Genomic DNA, 19,335 nt, shown 5'->3' with positions numbered 1-19,335 from the left:
TCCAGGAAAGGGGATGCTACAAAGGAGTTTCATTTGCCTATTTCACAAAAAATACTTTTTTTCTGGCAGCTTTAATTTGCAGGTTCATTGGAGCACAGGGCATAACTGATGAATCTCCTACCAGGGGAAGCATTTAAAACTGTCTTCTGGGTCTTCCAGACAACCATAGATTGGCAAGAAAAGAAACCCCCATGGTCTCTGTACTTTATACTATCTAATTCCAGGATCAGAATGTTTTCAAGAGTCACAGAACTTTCAGTGGCCCTTCATGTACGTCTTAATAGCAGTAGAAGCACATTGTGATTCTTATTAGCTGCCATGAAGTTAATACTGAGTCCTAGTAATCATATAGACCATTTAATTCCTGGAGAACATTGTGTTGTCTGTCTGATCCTTCAGGCTTCTCAACAGCACGTTCATTGTTGTGACGATTGAATAATTACATTAGAAATACATTATGGTCTTGAGGTATTATCTTTATTATCTATCATCTGTGTTATCTGTTTGCAGTATGACCCCCCCCCCCCCCCCCCCCCCCGCCACCCCTGGCAGAATTTTATTCATTCCTACCCACACTATTTTCAACCTGCCACATTAATTATTATCCTATTGAGGGTTGTAATGACAACATTCTGGTGGTGGTGATGGGGGGGGGGGGGGGGGGGGTGTGGTTCCGCTGGGAATAGGATTGAGGACCACTGCTATAGGGAAAGGTGTCTTTCAGGAAGAAAGGATCACTACTGTCATTGTTTATGATATTGTTTATGGGGGTATGAGTTACTTTCCTTAACTTCAAACATGTCTTCCGGAATTGGTAGAAGCTGTGGAAGAACATTTCGGCACCATAGAAACATCTCCACCTCAGCTGCATTCTGCGCTGCTCAGTGGCCTTTGTCCGCTATCCTACTGCCAGCATCACAATATCTAGCATCCAGGACTGCAATATAGCTAAATATCTAACATTGCCTAATATGTAACGGTATGTTAAAATAGGGAGGGATACCAATTGTATCATTGTGTTGTGCAATGTAAATGACCTTCGTAACCTTTCATTGCATCATCGATCAATTGTTGATCGATGTAGAATAATTTCTAAGATTGCTTTGTTCCTTCATAAGTATATTTTACGAGTACTTGGTTTGTTCTACACCTTCGCCTTGTTTCATTCTATAATAACTACTATAAATGCAAGAAACCTCATAAATATATTAATATAATATGAAGATTTCCGCCGGCTCCTATTGTTTTTTGCTGCTTAAGGACGTTTGCGGTGTATCGTCCCTGATTGGCTAATCTGCTCGCTCTAGCTGCCCCTGGTGGGAGAGGAGAGAGAGGCAATGACTAACGTTAACACAGCCAAGCAGACCGCATTCAAAGCATTTCCTGTGTGGGATACTAACACCTAAGCAGGCAGAATGTGCAAGGGACTCGCAGCCTTACCTGCAACATGTCTAAGGAGGTATGAAAAGTTTATCTTACTTGCTCCGCTGCCAAAAAGGATGTGCATGAATCAGGTATACATTAAGTTAGCCAAGCTTATAGAAATAAAAAAAAAGTACATAAACTTAAATGGTGAAATAATGTTATTTGCAAAGAGAAATATAGTGACAAATTTTAGACAGATTTTGGTCTATGTTTTATTAGAAATACTGCAGAATAATAATGCGTGATGTAGCTATGAATAACTTTATTTTCATGTGTGATGCTTTGTAACACGCCCCGTCATTGTATTATATCTTTAAAGCAATCCTTCATGCAGATGTTTTGATTTATATATCATCATAATAATTGCTTATACTAACGATCAGATTATATGGCAAAATACTGTCACTATTTAAATGGTGATTTAAAGATTCAAAAGGAGATTCCTGTCAGATTGAAGAAAGAGTCAATAACTTTTTCCCGCTGTCACCAAAATGACACATGAAGCGCAATTGATGGACAGTTTGCCTTGAGCCGACTTTTCTGTTCCAGTGCAAAGGACATCAAGCACAAAATCGGATTTCTACTTCAGAAGCCGGAGATTCAGCAACGTCAAAGCGCGGCGAAAGACAGCAATGAAAACGCTACAGCAGCGAACAGGTCAACTAGACTTCATAGCTCAATCAATAGAAATCAAAGTGAAAGAGGATAAATTCTGTATTCTCTGAAATTTCTCTCTCGGAACAAACCATTAAAAGATTTTTCTTATGAGTGTGTGCTTTTACCAGAACTTGTCTGATCTTTTATATAACCGGCACAAAAAGAAAAACACAATTGACATTGAGATTTTCATTTGTGTCGCTTGTGTGCAATGCAACAATGTAAGGACACACACAAGTCAAAAGAATTACACTAAATAAATAAAGTTACGTAAATTTCTTCTCTTAACAGAGTTGATCCAGAAGAAGTGAAGAAATGGGGCGAATCGTTGGAGAGCTTGGTCAGCCACGAAGGTGAGCAATAAAGAGTTGAGGGCGATTCTGGGTGCAAGGTCAGAGTGAGGCTGGGTATTGAGAGTGATTATTGACTTCAGAGATCAGGTGTCTTCAGTGAAACAATTAAGACTTTACAGGAGACACGCATGTCCTCTAACTGAGCTTTCTTGGGAGTGCGATCCCCTGTGAGAACATCAGACATTATGCTGCACTTTTCTACTTTAGATCTGCTCTCTATAGACACTCGCTCATCCTCCCCAGGATCTACTAGCTTGAGGGTCCATGGCAGATCAGGAAATGCTAAGACTTTGCTTACAGTGGTTGTGAAATACTGAGCTAAAGGGGGAGTTAAGGACCCCTGTTGTTACAGTGAATATTGCCCCCAATGCGCTCAGAATAGACAAGAATGACGAGTCCTCCCACAGGGTCACTTTGTAATGGACTCCATGCCGTATGCTTATGTGTTTTTTTTAGTTGTTTTTTTTTTCGGACCGAGCCCCCGTGGGGTCAGCTGCGCGCCGCGTTCTCATGTCCCGGACGTGCCCTACGTGTCCGCAGACTCGGGTCCCCCCCCCCCGAGTGAGCCTCTGGTGGTTTGAGGGGCCTGCCCCCTAGGCTTTCCTTGGCTTTCGTTCAAGTGGCCGCTGTGTGAGGGGACGCTGCTCGGGTGCACTGACCTCCTGAGAATCCGACCCCCCACCCCCACCCCTTCCCGGACTTCCTCACTCTTACCGTTTGCTCTCTGTCCAAACTAAATATGACGGACTGCAGATTAGCTTGATTCTGTGCTGAAATAATAAGCCAATAAGCCTAACACAACAGCTTTCTGACCCGATATGCCTTAAAAACATCCAGTTCAGGTCCAAAATGTATTTAGAATTTTCTGTAAAGATGAATGTATCTGTCCATCCATCCATCCATCCATCCATCCATCCATCCATCCATCCATCCATCCATCCATCCATCCATTTCCAATAAAGTTAATCCTGATCAGCCTGGTTCATCCTTTGTGTGAAAATGTGTGAAAATGATTCACATGAGACTTTCTTGCACCATTACTTTGTCACCACGCCTTGTTTTACATTTAGCATTATTCTTTTGTACCAGCCACAAAATTGGATGTCCAGAACTTTAAATCTAATCTGGCATTTTCCTCTACAGTTGGTGTGATGACCTTTGAAACGTTCCTGAGGACCGAATTCAGCCAGGAGAACCTTGAATTCTGGGTGGCCTGTGAGGACTACAAGACAAACACACCACCGGAGAAGCTTTCCAGCAAAGCCAGAGAGATATTTGATATGTATGTAGAGGTGGAATCTCCCAAAGAGGTACAGAATCAGGGGCGCTGTAAAGGTCAAAGGTCGGGGGGGGGGGGGGGGGGGAGTCAGGGCTATTCCAAGGGATATTTCCCTGAGTAACAGGGGGCCTAAAACTGGATTGGTGTGCATTGGGGACCCAAAATAATATGCTTTCATGGAGGCAAAATCTCTAGCAGCACCCTTGTACACAACATCATTTGAAATTGGCTTCCATAATTACAAATCCCATGTACAGTGCTAACAATCCCCAAAACTGACTAAATGTAAATTCTGTCACATTCTCAGGTCAACCTCGATTCCACTACGAAGGAAGAGACCAGAAGGAACCTTGAGAACATCAACCCAACTAACTTTGAAGAGGCACAGAGGAAGATCTTCCTGCTGATGGAGAAGGACTCCTATAGACGTTTCATAAAATCCAAACTCTTCTTAGATATCTTGCAACAACCCGAGAAGAGGAATATCTGTGGTATAATGAAAAGAGGAAGGAGGAATTCCCCGGATTTGGCCGCCATCGTGGATTAATGGGCATTGAATGTATTTATTCTTGAAAGATCTTCAGGACACTAAGCTACCTGGTCGTATGATTTGATTGTCAGCCATGCCGGGTTTTGAGGTGATTTCCATTCCAAGTAAACTGGTTTAGGGACATTAAGTCTCCGTGTGCTGTGTGATGGATGGACCCTTCATATATTGTCATGGGATAAGGTTGCAGGAAAGGTACTGGGGTGTAAAAAATGCAACAAAAGAACTGAAAGAGTAAATTATTTTGAGAAGCTTAGCGCTAATGACAGGTACACAAGTTTTTTAGAAAAACAAAAAGTGGAAGCTATTTTAAGAAAGTTCAGACTGAGCAAAGTTAACTTTTATTTGTGAGGGGGAACTGAAAACCTAAATGTAAATTTATAATATGAATATACTGTGAGAGCTGAAAACCTAATAAACGATAAATTGGCCTCATTGACTCAATAAAACAACTTGGAAAGGAGGTGGAAAGTTCAGGTCCATAAAGTACAGATCCAGACCAAGGTTTTGTTTCAACCAAGCAGTTGAGCATAAAGACTCACAGTCACAGAGCAACTCAGCTGGTTGGGTGAAACAAAACCTTGGTCTGGATTTGTACTTTATGGACCTGAACTTTCCAACGCTGCTTAAAGCACAAACCAAAGTTGAAGAATTTAGCTTATTATGAGACACTTCTCCTGATTTTTATTTGCAATGTATGTAAACAAAGATGCTTGAAATATAATAAGGAAAATGTATTTACTGTTAGGGACCAATTTCATTTAGCATTGATTTTATGTCTTAGGGAAATAATCGGTTTAAAAAATCTTAAAAGCTTAGGAAATCCATATTGTATTCTTGTATTTCAGTAATTCATCACCGTAGGCTAGGCAATGTACTGTTAACCATGAGTAACTTTATGTAATATTTGTAACATCTAGAGACTATAAACACTCTGAAAACACAATGACTTCGCTCCTACTTCTATTCATTTCTTATTTGCTAATTGCCGTCTTGTATCACGAGCTGTTTGACTGTAATTTCACTGTAACCCTATTTGCATTATCAGCTGTACTGACAACTTTAGCAAACTATATGTAGTGTAAGTACTTTACCTGAAGGTGAGCTGAATAAAGTTTCACAGCTATGTTTAGTTCGTCTTGCAATGCATTTTGCTTTTCACATTCCTTTCCACTGAAGTCATTCATTCATTCATCTTGTATAGCTGCTTATCCAGTACAGCAGTGTTTCACAATCTGGTCCTTGGGCACCCATGGATAGTCCATGATTTTGCTACCTCCCAGGGAGCAAAAATGTGGAGCAGCTGTGGGTCACGGAGGACCAGATTGGGAATCACTGCAGTACAGGGTCAGGGAGAGTGAAACTAATCTGAAATCACACATCCTTCATATAAATATTATAATTTATAATTTTTAAAGGTTGTTATTCAGTAGACAGGATGCTTCCCTGTTTAAGAGCCAACTTTCCTCTCAACATTTACAAATATTTACCTCCCTAATTTACCTGACCCATATAAGGTTTACAGGAAACACAACACATACGCTGGTGCAGCTCCCATTAAATGGAACGTCTAAAGGAATCACATCATGTGTTTCACACTTAGTCTCTTTGGTTCTTACTGGACCCAGAAGTCCTGCTGGGATGTGCTGCACTTCGGCGAGAGATGTGAGAGCCGGCTTTAATGGCAGCTTGCTTTTGTATGTTTGCTACTCTGGAGCTGGACTTGGGTGTCGTGCCCAAGTAAGAAACATCGTAGAGAGGGAGAGAGGGAGGAGAGACGATAAACAAGGCCAAATTTGTTTTGTAGCACATAAGTACGTAAACTTTCCGCTCATTGGTTGAAAGGATTGAGGTGTTATAACACTAATAAGACAGACACCAGAAGGGGGCGAAGACTGTGGGTGAGGTGTACAGTAGGTCAGCTTTAGGCCCACCCCAAACTGCACCACAATTTACCCAGCCAGAAATACACATATGTAGACTGGCTAAAGTTTCATGCCTAATCACATCTCAACCAACTCATGCCTTTCATCTCTGCATTGGCTAAGAGGCTTAAATCACAGAGGACACAAAGGCCTCGCATTTGCAGGATGTCTGGCTTACGTGCATAGCAGATACCCATCTCTGTCTACCTTTGAGAACAGCCAGAAAGCTTAAAAAGTGGCTATTTTTAGAGCGTCAGTTAAAGACCCGAGCTGCATTATTTCATGTGTCATTACAGGAATTCAGCAGCCATTAGTCCATGTAGAAAGGACTTTAAAGTTTTTAAAGGTTTAAAGGCTTAATTTAAGAGCCGTTTGCCACAGAAACAGCGTCTGCTAGTATTTGCCTTCCATATTTAAATCTCAGTGTCAGAACAGCGTCTTCTAGTTTGGGATTAATTTCGCATCTGGGCTCAGTACAAGCAACTAACAACTTATGTCATCCGGTGCTCACAGTCCTACTGTGAGAAATGAGTTTATTAACCAAACTCACCATATTATGATCGCAATTAATAATGTAGACAGGAAATCCATCTGTAAAATGGCAAATGGATGGTGTGTTCAGACGCTCAGAGTCAAAGTTTAGTTTCCAGGAATGAAATAAATGATAACAGATATGCAGACGTGTGACCTTACAGAATAAGCTACTGATGCGGACTATTCGTTTTTCCTGACATTTTATTTATTAAGCTACCCTTTTAATTCCTTGTAAGGAAAACTGTAACGAAACGTTTCACCGAGATTTATGGACCATAGGAAAACAAGCTTTTAGGAGAAAAGGAAAAAATAGATTAGATAGATCAATAGAGTGAGAGAGAGACACACAGATAGACAGATGGATGGATGGATGGACTTTATGGAACCCAAGCATAAATTTGTGACTCCAGAGTAGCACGTAAAACACAACATAAAGTCATGCAAAGACAGTACAAAAAATAAACCAAAACTGACACACTGTAAACCAAAATATATAAATAACCAGAATAAGACAATTAAAATATTGCGGATAAATGTACTACAGGGAAGAATATATAGTGTGACCTGGTGTTTCCTGTATAAGGCTTCAGTGAGCACATGTGTCCCTGCGTGGTGCGACTGACTCACCAGCACATAAATCACACGTGATACAGGAGTGCGGAGAGCACCAGCTGGACCGTTATGCCCTCGCCGCTTTGAAAGGGGGCCGGCGGGACGATCACGCTCATCACACCCAGCGCTAAGCTCTGCTTTAATTACCTCAGCTGATTTCCACTCGCTCCTGGACTCGCCGATGGTCAGCATGGCGACGGAATAATTATATCTACATTTTATCCAGGGTACGCTAGTAAAAAAAAAAAATATATTTTCATAGAGCCGACTTGACAATTTGTTCTAAGGGGAAGAAAAAAAAAGTTTTTTGATGTTTTAGGTTCCCCTGCCTTATAAAGTTCACTGTCATATTGATGAAGCGGTTTCCTTATTGAAACGTCATTGGGGCAGTCGGCTGCAATGAAGTCTTTAGTGCCTGTCCAGTAACGTAGGATTTGGCTTGAATGATACAGAATAGCTTGTATTTATGTGCTTGATGGGTACCTTTGGGCGTTTGTTTTTTTTTTGCTGTATATTTGCATTTAACCATGGGTGTAAATTATGGGGGGGTGGATGCGTTGTAACACCCCCCCCCCCCAATAATTAAATCCAGTCAATACAACCCCCTGGACCTAATTTAAAGGGAGGAGACCTCAACCGCCTCAATGCTCAACCCAAAGTTAGGGGAAAACTTTATTTTGGTTTCAGAAATGTTTTGTTTTGGAACTTTATTAATATATTTTTTAAAAATGTAAATTATGATTACTAAAACCCATGAATTAAACTGAAAGACAATAAACAGTCTACAAATGAAACAAGCAGGGCGCCATCTTTAGATAACAGCAGTGACTGAAAATCCGAGAAATTCCTTTTGCTCCGTGTGTTGCCTTGTCCTCCGGAGAGGGTCCCAGTGTTTGATCTTCAGCACATGTACGCAGGTGCATCCCGGTACGTGTTTATGTTGGCAAAATGCCCCTTTCATGTCCACACTCACCAGCTTTCATTTATACTGGCTCCACCAACCTGTCTTTGTCCTGGGAAAAGCACAACATAAAAGTCCCCAAACCTCTCATGGTAGAATTGGTGACACTGGTCAATTTAAATTCCCATCCATTCATCCATCCATCCGTCCGTCCATCCATCCATCATTATGCAGTGATCCTAGGGAAGATCCCTTGAAGTACATGGCCTCACACCTTCGAGTAAAACTTATTTATGTTCATGATTATTTTTTCAGAGTATTCAATCATTTTTGAACAACAATGGCCTTTTGAGGGAAATGAACATAAATCGCCTTCAGCACAAGAAAAGATGACAAATAATTATCCAAATTATTTGCTTTATCTATATTTATCTATATCTATATATATATGCCTTGTTCTTCATTTCTCTATCCTGGGAACAATTCGAAAACAGAATTACATCAGTAAAAATAACTTAAGTGCTAAATCTGAACACATTTACATGTAAAAAATAAAAACATCTTGAAGATTTTCATGTATTAATTCATCTTTATATTGTGGGCTACAGGAAATACATGCACATATATATACATATACATATATATGTATAGATATACATATATATACTGCATATATGCCAAATATATGTAATTTTTGCACTGGTAGTAAGTCCTTATGAATGGTCTTGGAGGTCGCGTTTTTAGGAATAGAATTGTTTTAATTAGAAAATGTGAACATTTGTAAGTAACACTATTGAGTACCGGATTCCTCATGCAGCAGGGAATTATGTTATTTAGATTTTTAAAAAATTTTCAGATAGAGAAAAGTTGCAAAATTCAAAGCAGAAAGTTTGAATAAAGACAAAACCTCCATCCTTCATCTGACCTGCAGTGGCTTCTAATTATCTTTGGGCAAGATAAGGACTTAGCACAGTGCTAAATATCTGAGTGCTATATAAGGCTGTAAACCTTATGATGAAAATGTAACGATAACAGCATTTTACTGGATGACAACAGGCAGGACAGAGGACCAGAACATAGTTTTCGATAGAATACAGATAGACACAAATGATTATTGGTTGCAACTATCTGTAATAAAATTGCAATATATGGAGATAATACAATTGCCTCCTGAGTAATAATGGTTACTAGAGTAATATTGTGCAATTAAATGCAAATATTATATAAGTGCATTATGATATTGTGAAAATAACTATGCTAATACAATTAGGCTTTGTATAGTGACAGTATTTGTGTGGTAAAAAATGAACAATAAACTTAATTTGAATGTTGAATTAATTTAATTAGCTTACGTCTAAACACATGCATTAAAATGTACGATGTTTCTTACTGAACTGTGACCCACCAAGTCCTCAGGACTCTTTTACAGTAGAGGCATTACACTGAAGCTGCTAATCATAATGGTTTTAACTAATCTCTCTGGAACACCGTTCAACTTTTTACTGAGATCCACTCTTTGTGATTTCCACCATAGCAACTTACACTGACATGATTACAATTGAATAAACCATTAGTTTAGTACTCCACTGTACTTGTGACAAAAATTCAAGGAGAAGTTTGCTTTTAGCGTGAGTTATTAAGAATAAAAAGCAAGGGTATAGGCAGGGGCTGTAGCCAGCGTTTGAAAAATAGTGAGGTCCGGGACCTTAGGGTGGGTGATGGGTGGGTCTCATCAATCACATTATCGATACTGTTCCCTTTATAAGCTGTTTATTTTTCAAAATAAATTAGTTATGTGAAACGTTAGTGAGCCTAATTTTTTATTCAGGTGAATATTTAGCTTCAAATGATATTTTTAGCTTTATAAAAATTACCGAGGTCCGGACCTCATTGACCTCATAGCTGGGTGCGGCCCTGGACGTAGATTTGGTTCGAACATCGTTAGGGACCAAATCAGCCCTGAGCCGGAGTCACTCCCCTGACCACACAAGGTACTCCCACAATATTGTTAGGGACAATACAGTCCATACCGAAATGTACGCCCTTAATAAAAATGCTCCCTTGAGTTTTTGACGTAGACAAATTCAAATTAATGTTTTTGTTTTCAGAGCCAATGATGTAAGAACATGTGATTGCGTTTCTGTGAGCTCTGAATGCAGTCATAACAAATTAGTGTGTCTTTTTATCTGTGCCAGCTGGAGTTAATAGAAAAACACATGAGGTTTGAAACGGCTATGACTCAGTTTGTTTGTTTTTTAGGCAAAAAGCATCAAGTCTCAACAAAAATAAACCTGTGTGCTGAACCTGTACCTGAACCTGATGTTTTTGGTTATAATTGACTCAAAGCGCTTTGTCATTGCACAACGTTAAATGCACTTGCTTGTCCTATATGAAGCTACTTGCATCTAAGATAAAAAAGTAGGTTAGGAAAGTTGGTAGAATTATTATTTCAGTCTACAATATTGAACCTGAAAATTCAGGGCATGGAACAGGCAATAAAAGTTTCAAATCTTTGGTTAATTCTATATAATGCTATGGGCTATGACGTATATAAATGCTCAGAGCTAATGTTAGTTCTACATACCTGGTATCCCTTTATTTTTATTTGTTTGCTTATTTTTACCCATTCAGGTGATATTTTTAAATGTTAAGGACCTTTTTGGTGTTTTAGGAGGAATTTTTGTAAAATGTATTTCTCAATTATTCAATTAATAAAATATTTACTGAGCTTCAATTAAATAATTGGTGCTTTCCTTGATCTGAAATTCAAATTCAATTTTCGTCATAGAGGTTTTAGCACTCAGCGTTAAACTTGACCACAGGGCATCACTTGTGATGTCTTCAGTGATTACTTGATCAGTTCCTGGTACTGGTCAGATCTCAGAAACCTGCCAAAGGAATCCCTTTCCATGAGGGCATAGACACGCTTCTGGGCCAGGTCAAAGGTGGTGGAGGAGAGCTCCACCAGGTTCCTCAGAGTCATAGCCTTGGTGAAATGGTCAATGTTCACCTGCACATACAAGACACACAGTAGGAAGACATGCATGGTCAGTGAAGAACTTGCACCAAAGTTCCATTTGTCTCTTTCCAGGCTTGTCGCTTAGAAAAGTTTTCCTACTTCTCTTGTGCAAAGAATGAATATACAGTATTATCAAATGGCACAACCGGCACATTTCCCGCTTACAAAACCTTCATCGACCCGTGAAAATATTTCTTCACATTAACTGCAGTTAAATTCCATCATCGTGGGATGGATGTCACTGTTCTGCATCGCTACTCTCGTGCGGTTGGCATAAGAAACTAAACGGGAGGTTTGTGGGAGTTTTTATAAAAGCTGCAGACGACATGCGAAATGTTCAGTAACTCATAAATCCGTAAAATGTATGTTCGGTGCTGGTTTGGCAGACCCTAGGCATGTTTATAGCATCCTCTCGCGTGAGATCTCGTACTGATCTCGCAGTGACGTTTGCATCTCGCGTTTCTTGAATCTTTCAGCTTTACTTCGCTCCGATGGCCAAGGGGAGCAAAATATTTCATGTTTTTCCAGATTGCGGAGGCCCTGTGCCCCTAACCCCACGATACTGAAGGCTTAGCTGGACAATATTTACGATAATATATTTAGCATGTTCTTTTATCCAAAGGGATATACCATTGACAAAGGAGGGTCAGCACTGGTTGCCAACCGATCGACCGCGATCAACACATCAATCTTTAACATACTCCCAGTTGATCGTTACAATCAGACCCTCGGCTTTGCCCACTCCCCAGTCGGCATAACGTACCGTTGTGACTCGGTCACAGCCCAGATTAGTTTCTTTGTGTAAAGTAGGTGTCATTGTAAAAAGCGTGGGCCTACAGCCAATGGTGTTAAGGGCCTTGCTCAAGGGCCCAATGGTGAAACCAGTTTGCCAACCACAAGATTTTAACTGGTGACCATCTGGCACAGATTCCCAACCTGCCGAGCCACACATTCCCACACATCTGTCTCTCGGTCTTACTGATTTTCATTACAAACCGGTGAGCATTATTCACCAGCTAGTCATCAATCATAGTGTTTGAAGCTGTCAGCGCAGCATGCAAACAATCTGGGCTGAGAAAAACTCAAACCTCTCTGGGAGCCTCAGTCTGAATGAACTCCTCATAGATCTTCTTGGCCTTAATTGCCATTTTCACTGGGGACTTGGTCTTCTTGAAGTCCTCGCAAGCCACCCAGAACTCAATGTTCTCCTCGCTGAACTCAGACCTCAGGAAGCTTCTGAAAGTGGCCAGCCCATCTGTGAAGGAGAGCATATGGAAAATGCATTCTCTCCCTCTCTGACATGCAGAAATCAGTCAGGACTGACTAATCTTGGCAGGAGCAGGACGTGACAAACTGTTCCACTTAAAGAATCTGTGTGGCTGGCCAGCTCAGTTCAGCTGTCCTGCCTTGGGGGAAATGCACACTGTCGCTGGCGTAATCCAAACAGCTCTTTGGTGTATCCTAAAACTTAATAAATTGATATGTTTGAGAATTGAATTTTAAAGCTCGATGGGCCGAATGGCCTCCTCTCGTTTGTAAATTTCTTATGTTCTTATAGTAAAAATCCACTGGCAGTGAAAAAACATGCATTTCCCAAGAAAGCAGTTTAAGGCTACATATTCTGTTTGTTTATTTTCGCAGTTATCAAAAGAATAAAAATGAAATATTATATATGACTTCTGAAAAGAATTTTCCCTGCGGATGAAAAAAAAATCCTACAAACAAACATTTTTGCAAGATATTATACATCAGCTGGCAGTGGCTCATCCAGTATGCAAGTTCGGGAAAAAAAAAAACATTTTGTGAAAATAAAAAAATTACAATGCAGTGTAACTGCATCCCATTTGACTTAAAGTATTCAAGTTCTTAGTTCTTGAAGGAGAAAAAAATATATAACTACACTATTCCACTATTATTTGCATAAAATAAGTCAATAAATAAAAATCTGCACTACATTTGAAAAATCAATGAATGTAACAACTTAATTTTAAACTCAAGAATTATGATCTTAGCCTATGATGTGAGAGATGGGCATTTATACATATATTTATACACACACACACACACACACATATATATATATATATATATATATATATATATATATATATATATATATATTCTATTTTAGCATGATATGGCTAATGATAAGACCATTTGTCTTGAGATTCTTCAGTGTTTAGTCATGCTAATGGCTGTGTGCATTTTTCGCATGAAAGTTGGGTCCAAGCCCGTTCTCACAAAGGCCATATGTTTGTTTTAAACATAGCAATTCAAGATTTGTCCATGTACATCCTTAGCATCTTTATATGTCACAGAAGGCTTAGGTTTGTATGAAAAGGCTTCCTGACAGAGTGTCCCATTATAAAAACATATGCACACTGAACATATGCCAATGAAATCATCGCTTACCACAGAAAGACATATAGCGAGTCACTTCAGAGTTCCACAAACCAATAACCTTGAGGAACTATAACCTTGTACTTATCATTTTAATGCTTGACAGAGTTTAATCTGGATGACTTTAAAAATGATGACTGCTTTGTTCATTGGCATCAGTTTCACATGCATCGACATGCTTCCAGCTTAGATGAATGTCACTTACAGCTGTTTATCAGGACTCGGTCCAGGGATTCACGCCACTGTGCTGCTTCTTCAACGGCCGGCCTTAAAAATGAACACCAGACCGTCAGCGTCAGAGCAGTCACTTTCACATGACCTTGATTTTATTGTTTCTTTTTTTCCTACAAAGTAACCATTTATGCAGGTGATGTGCAACACAAAGGACAGTATAATTCACAATATGTCAAATGTTATAATGTAGCAAAACAAACAATTGTTTCATTTAACCAAAGGCAAAAATTATTATTTCTTAAATTTACCTAAGGCTCCTGTTGAAGCAGTTGAGTTCAGTTAATAGGGAACAATCATACATTTTTAAAACCCAACCGAAAATGGATTTTGATTGCTAGTGTTTGTTCGACGCTTCAAAAATGGGACTGTTCATGAAATTGTTTACATTAAAATGAATAACAACTCGAATTAGCGCACCAGCTTATTTCAGAGACGCTTTTAACGTTTCTGATATGATCCTATAGTCTCAGGGATCCAAAACGTTTTGCCATGGACAGGTTTGCTTGTGTATGGACAGGTTGCCGATGCCTGCTTTATCCCTGTACTGCAAAATTTCCATAAACAGTGGTTCCAGATTGAAAAGAGTCCTTTTTGGATTGTATAGGACTTCAAAAAAGATTAAAAACAAAAGTTCTCTTGGGCAAAAACTAGAAACCACACATTTAAAAAACAAAAACCCAGTCTTCTATACTTTGTTGGACATATTTTGGTTAATGCACAGGAAATTGCTAACAGGCTACATTCTTTTTAAGTAGGGTTTCATGTCTCAAAATAGACTAAATCTTCATAGTTGTATAATGTCTGCCATTATGTACAATAATGCAAGGCAGAGAAGCCAAAATAATTTACACGGTCAACCAGTCCCAATCTAAAGTGAATTTAATATAAATCTACAAAAAGGGTACCAGTTTGTACCTTTGCTTGTCATTGGGACTATACCTTACATTTCGGTACCTTAAGGTTCAGAAATAGACTCCCCAAGGTCTAAACAACATTAATGTACCCCTAGTGGTTCCTCAGAGTCAATTTCTGTAGCTTAAAAGGTACAATTTCACCTACAGCTATGGGGGGAGGGCGGGTTGTACATCCCCAGGGTACAAATCACATTACTGTGCTTCCCAATGGTACAAAAATGTTCCTCAGTCCATTTCTGTACCTTAAAGGTGTACCCTTGAGGGTACAGCCCCATCACAAGCAAAGGTCAAATTGGTACCTTTTTTTCTAGTGTAGAACTAATATGTCAGTAACAATAATCATATTTAAGCTTTGCAGTCACTCAGTTACTGTTACTAATGGCCACATTTCTCTAGTTTGTAGACCGTGAATGTAACATCTCATACTGCTTCAGAACCAGATACAATCACTTCCATCACACTACAGAGTATAAAAGATCTCCTCTCTCACCACGGTACCCCTTTAGGATGCATTACACACTAGTAAAAGCACTTAATTTAACAGCACCGGAATCAGAGTGGTTGGTTGTGGAAAATATTAAGTTTTATTGGAAGGTCAAGAAAGGTACTTCAGAGCCTCTGGTTTTCCCTCTATCTAAAGTTTGAACAGTTTTTTTTTTTGTGAACTCATCTCTGGACATTGAGCCTTGTTTAACGTCCTCAAACCTTTCACAAAAACCACGTTGTCCCAGGTTTTTCGCTCTTTCTCATACTATCGGACAAAATAAAATCCCACTGGTTGGATCTTCTGTTAGCGGGTCTCTGACATTCAGGTTGAGCCCACAGCGGATGTGTCCCCTTTACCCGCCACAAATACTTTATCCTCAACAGAAATTCTCGTAATATTTGGACTACAAATCAACAAATCAACACTAGAACTTAAACCCTAAACAAATAAATTCATTATTTCATTTAAAAATGATTGAAAACAGTATTTATTTATAATTACTCAATTAAGGACCCAAGATACTGAATATTGCAACACCGTAAATCTTTCCACTGCAAATTTAGTAAATACTGCATTACATTAATATTAAAATTAAAGAATTTCTATGATAACATATGCCTCTATTTCTGTTGAATTGTTTTGAGGAAAAATTATGCAATGCATGCAAGCATGTAATGTTTGGCTGTATAGCTGACATGATGGGAATATCTGAGGTGCTCAGTTTACGCACATATTTATTTATCGAAATTTATTGATTGTAAATTAGTCTAACGTGGCCAACAGCAAATGCAAGGGATTTCACTAAACTGACTGCAATGGAAAGATCCAATCCAAGATGTAGCTGAGCCTGAGCTTCGACTGCTTGACCAGTTTATGATAGCTGACCAGCTGGCGTGACCATCTTAGACCAGCCAAAACGAGCTACCAGCACAAGCCGTTTTTTCAGCGAGTGAGATAGATGCACCGATGAATATATACATGTGTGATTTCGGCTCAGCTGATGTAGTAAACCACAAGGTGATTCACTGAACTATTTATAAAAGAAGTTAACCATAACCGCCTGCACACCTACTGGGCCTCGTAGAAGCTTCTAATAATGGTTTTGGGACGTCAGTACGGTGACTTTTGAACCATGACTATAAATTCATCTCAATCAAACCCTTCTATCCTAAAATTAGATTTCTTTTTTTCGGAAATACGGGTAGCAGTACAAATGTTGTTTTTTGATTGTCGCACAATGATAGGATATCGTTTTATATATATAATGAGAAAATAATCCTTCCCAGGCACAAAAATCAGCAACAAAACATAGCGTGGGGCAGCGGCAAAAATACCCTGTCCGGTCATCCTGTGCCTGGCTCCCTAACACAGACGGTTCAGCAAGTTGGCTTGGCTCTGAAACACCCTCTTTCCTCCGCGGCTGCGTGTTATCTGGTGGCCCGCCTTGCGCAATGCGTGTTTCCGCGTTGTGGCGGCAGCTTCACACGTACTTCTGAAGCTTCTCCGGCTTCTTCTCCACCTTCTCCGCGTAGGGGATGATGAGGTCGATGCCATTCTCAGGCTTCTGGAGCAGAGTTCCCAATTTAGTCTTGATCTCTTTAGCCCTGGGTGGTACAAATGGGAATTAAGCGATTGCTGCTCTAAGGCAAATATTATAAGGCTGTAATATTTTATTACGTTTTATTGCTGTAGCAGTTCAAAGTCCATTTGGCTTCTGATATATGTACATTTGACAGGCAAGTAAAAAGAGTCTTTACCCAAGCGGTTTCATTAAAACTCTTAATCATTTAATAGGCACTGAATAGAGCATATCCAATAAACATTTTATACACGACACCACACATTAGCTAGTTTTTAAATTATAAAATGTAAAACATCTTTTTATCTTCTATTACTAAACAAAGAATAGAATCAACCAAACTCAATGATCTGATTATAATATTTAGTACATGACACTGTAAACATTTTAACGTTAAATTAAAATGTTGACATAAAAAAATAATAATTTGTAAGTTCTTTGTATACTTTTACAGTGTATTAATGCCTGTGTCTCTTTCGCCTGAATTTCAATTCCAGATTTCTTTTATATTATCCAAGTTCTGGAATAATCACAAACACAATAGAAATCTAAACTATATGCATGTAACGTTTCAGATTGTATGTATGCATGTATGTGTGTGTGTGTGTTCTGTTATATTCTTTCCAGCTCCTCCAGAGATTATAGCCTTTTCTAACTTCTACGATTAAAAACCATTCACACAACAAAGCTTATGAGCAAACTGAGGAAAATGAACAAATAAAGAAAAACGGTGTGTAGCAACAGACAAAAACTAGACTCACCAAATGAAAATAAGCAAAAGATAAAGTCTTTATCTATACAGCAGCAGAGCACATTAATATATGAAGCTTGTTTGAAGATTTTTGTCAGACTGAAATGTTGACCGGGATAACCAAAAAAGAGTCTCACCTCTCCAGACATGTTTGGGGCAAAGCCGCTAATCCTTTACACATTTTCCGAAACTTTCTCCCGTGATGTTCAAAGTTCTTTCAGAACCAGAGGGGAAAAAAAAATCAGTTTAGCGCGAGTGTTTTGTTTCAGACTTACAGCTCTTGCCATTATATATAGTGGCTGCTCGCTGGCTCAGTGCCAGTGGCTCAACCAATGAAACCGAAGGATTTAATTAAAGGCAGAGACAAATTTAAATAGCTTAGGGGGAAGGAAGCTGGCCAGCACTCTGATGCTAACATCACTGCAGATTTATCACAAAATCTTATGGGCTTACAAACAAAAATCACATGTAATTACGGTAAGACAGCGATGCCCCTCTTGAGATCTCATCATCTGTTGTGAAGCGTATTCGTCCATTACCACTGTTTCCCAATATTCACAGGCATCATTTGCTGTAGTACCTGAATGTTAACAATTATCTGGTCATTAATTAACCCACTTATGTTCCGTTCCCAGATTTTACTTGTAACACATACTCTGTTGGATCCGTCCTCAGGGGACAGACATTGTTGACGCTGTCTTACATTTTAGGGTAAACGACCAATGAGCCAAAAAAATCTTTAATTTATATTAACTTACGGTTAACCTCATAAACCCAAGAACATTTATTTATATGAGTCACATCAAGCATGTGAACAGTTACAATCTGCGTACTTCTCTGAGAGCATTTGGATAAGGGCATAGTGACTCACTGGGTATCTCTATAGGCTCAGACCACCGGTGATGTAAGTTTGATTCCCAGATCTGATGGTCTGTATGTGTCACGCTATGAGGGACGAAGGACTCGAGGACTGGCGTTTGGCGAAACAAAGGAGGTTTTATTAAACTTAAACAAATGGGGACTGGAAATAAACCAGATCAAATAGAGAGTGCTGAAACAGGAACAGACCAGACTGACAGAAGGAGTGATGTCATTGGCTGGACTGGGGAACACATGACTGGGAAGCATGTATATACAGAACAAACAAGGAAGCTAACAAGAGGCAGCTGGGAGTGATTAACATGGGAGTTAGGAATGAGAACAGGTGTGGCCTGTTAGGCTCATGCTAGGGAGGAGACAGGAGGGTCAGGTGGACATGGCAGGTAGGACGTAACAGTACACATATGGCGTTTGAAAATCCTCCCCATCTTTACTGCAGGTGCTCCAGTTTCCTCCCACAGTCCAAAGGATATGTGCTTAAGCAAATTCTTATGTTTATATAAGCCACAATGTCTCCTGTAATGCAATGGCATCCCATCCAGGGTGTCTCCTGCCTTCTGCCATATGTTTCCAGGCAGAAGCTCCAAGCTTACTGCTACCTTTTGCTGGATAAAGGATTGTAAGGATGGATGGATGGATGTTTTCTAATGAACAGTAGTTTGTACTAAACTTTGTGCAATCACTCGAATAAATAAAAAACAGATACACTATATTGCTGCCATCTGTTGAAAACCATGTTTGCCTACTTGTAGACAATTGTACCTTTTTACTATAGATGGAATATTCCCGTTCTGCTCTGTTTACTGATAGCACTTAATATCTGATGATGTCATCAATTT

At 39.4% G+C, this 19,335-nt stretch overlaps 2 protein-coding genes across 4 annotated transcripts in view; one reads left to right on the top strand and one right to left on the bottom strand.

Annotated features, from left to right (window-relative positions):
* Positions 1-1,359: 1,359 nt before the first annotated feature.
* LOC125716238 (regulator of G-protein signaling 4-like) overlaps positions 1,360-19,335 on the top strand; it is a 327,463-nt gene continuing 309,487 nt past the window's right edge. The window contains exons 1-5 of one of the 3 annotated variants that reach the window (XM_048988356.1): positions 1,360-1,459; positions 1,975-2,082; positions 2,374-2,435; positions 3,579-3,745; positions 4,022-5,207. In XM_048988356.1, the coding sequence (XP_048844313.1) occupies positions 1,416-1,459; positions 1,975-2,082; positions 2,374-2,435; positions 3,579-3,745; positions 4,022-4,261 (621 nt within the window). In that variant the 5' untranslated portion in view covers positions 1,360-1,415 and the 3' untranslated portion in view covers positions 4,262-5,207. Of the gene's footprint in view, positions 1,460-1,974; positions 2,083-2,373; positions 2,436-3,578; positions 3,746-4,021; positions 5,208-19,335 lie in introns of those variants that run through there. The other 2 variants (XR_007384284.1, XR_007384285.1) reach the window with 2 other exon arrangements.
* LOC125716242 (regulator of G-protein signaling 5-like) lies at positions 8,064-17,913 on the bottom strand. The gene is made up of 5 exons (XM_048988359.1): positions 17,755-17,913; positions 16,778-16,891; positions 13,858-13,919; positions 12,341-12,507; positions 8,064-11,243 (listed from the first exon to the last, which is right to left on the bottom strand). The coding sequence occupies exons 1-5, from the start codon at positions 17,796-17,798 to the stop codon at positions 11,082-11,084; spliced, it is 549 nt and encodes a 182-aa protein (XP_048844316.1). The 5' UTR covers positions 17,799-17,913; the 3' UTR covers positions 8,064-11,081.

This window comes from Brienomyrus brachyistius, chromosome 21, assembly GCF_023856365.1.
Source record: "Brienomyrus brachyistius isolate T26 chromosome 21, BBRACH_0.4, whole genome shotgun sequence".
NCBI classification, from domain to species: domain Eukaryota; kingdom Metazoa; phylum Chordata; class Actinopteri; order Osteoglossiformes; family Mormyridae; genus Brienomyrus; species Brienomyrus brachyistius.
The sequence above is the reverse complement of the archived record's forward strand: the minus strand, read 5'-3'. Positions and strand labels throughout refer to the sequence as shown.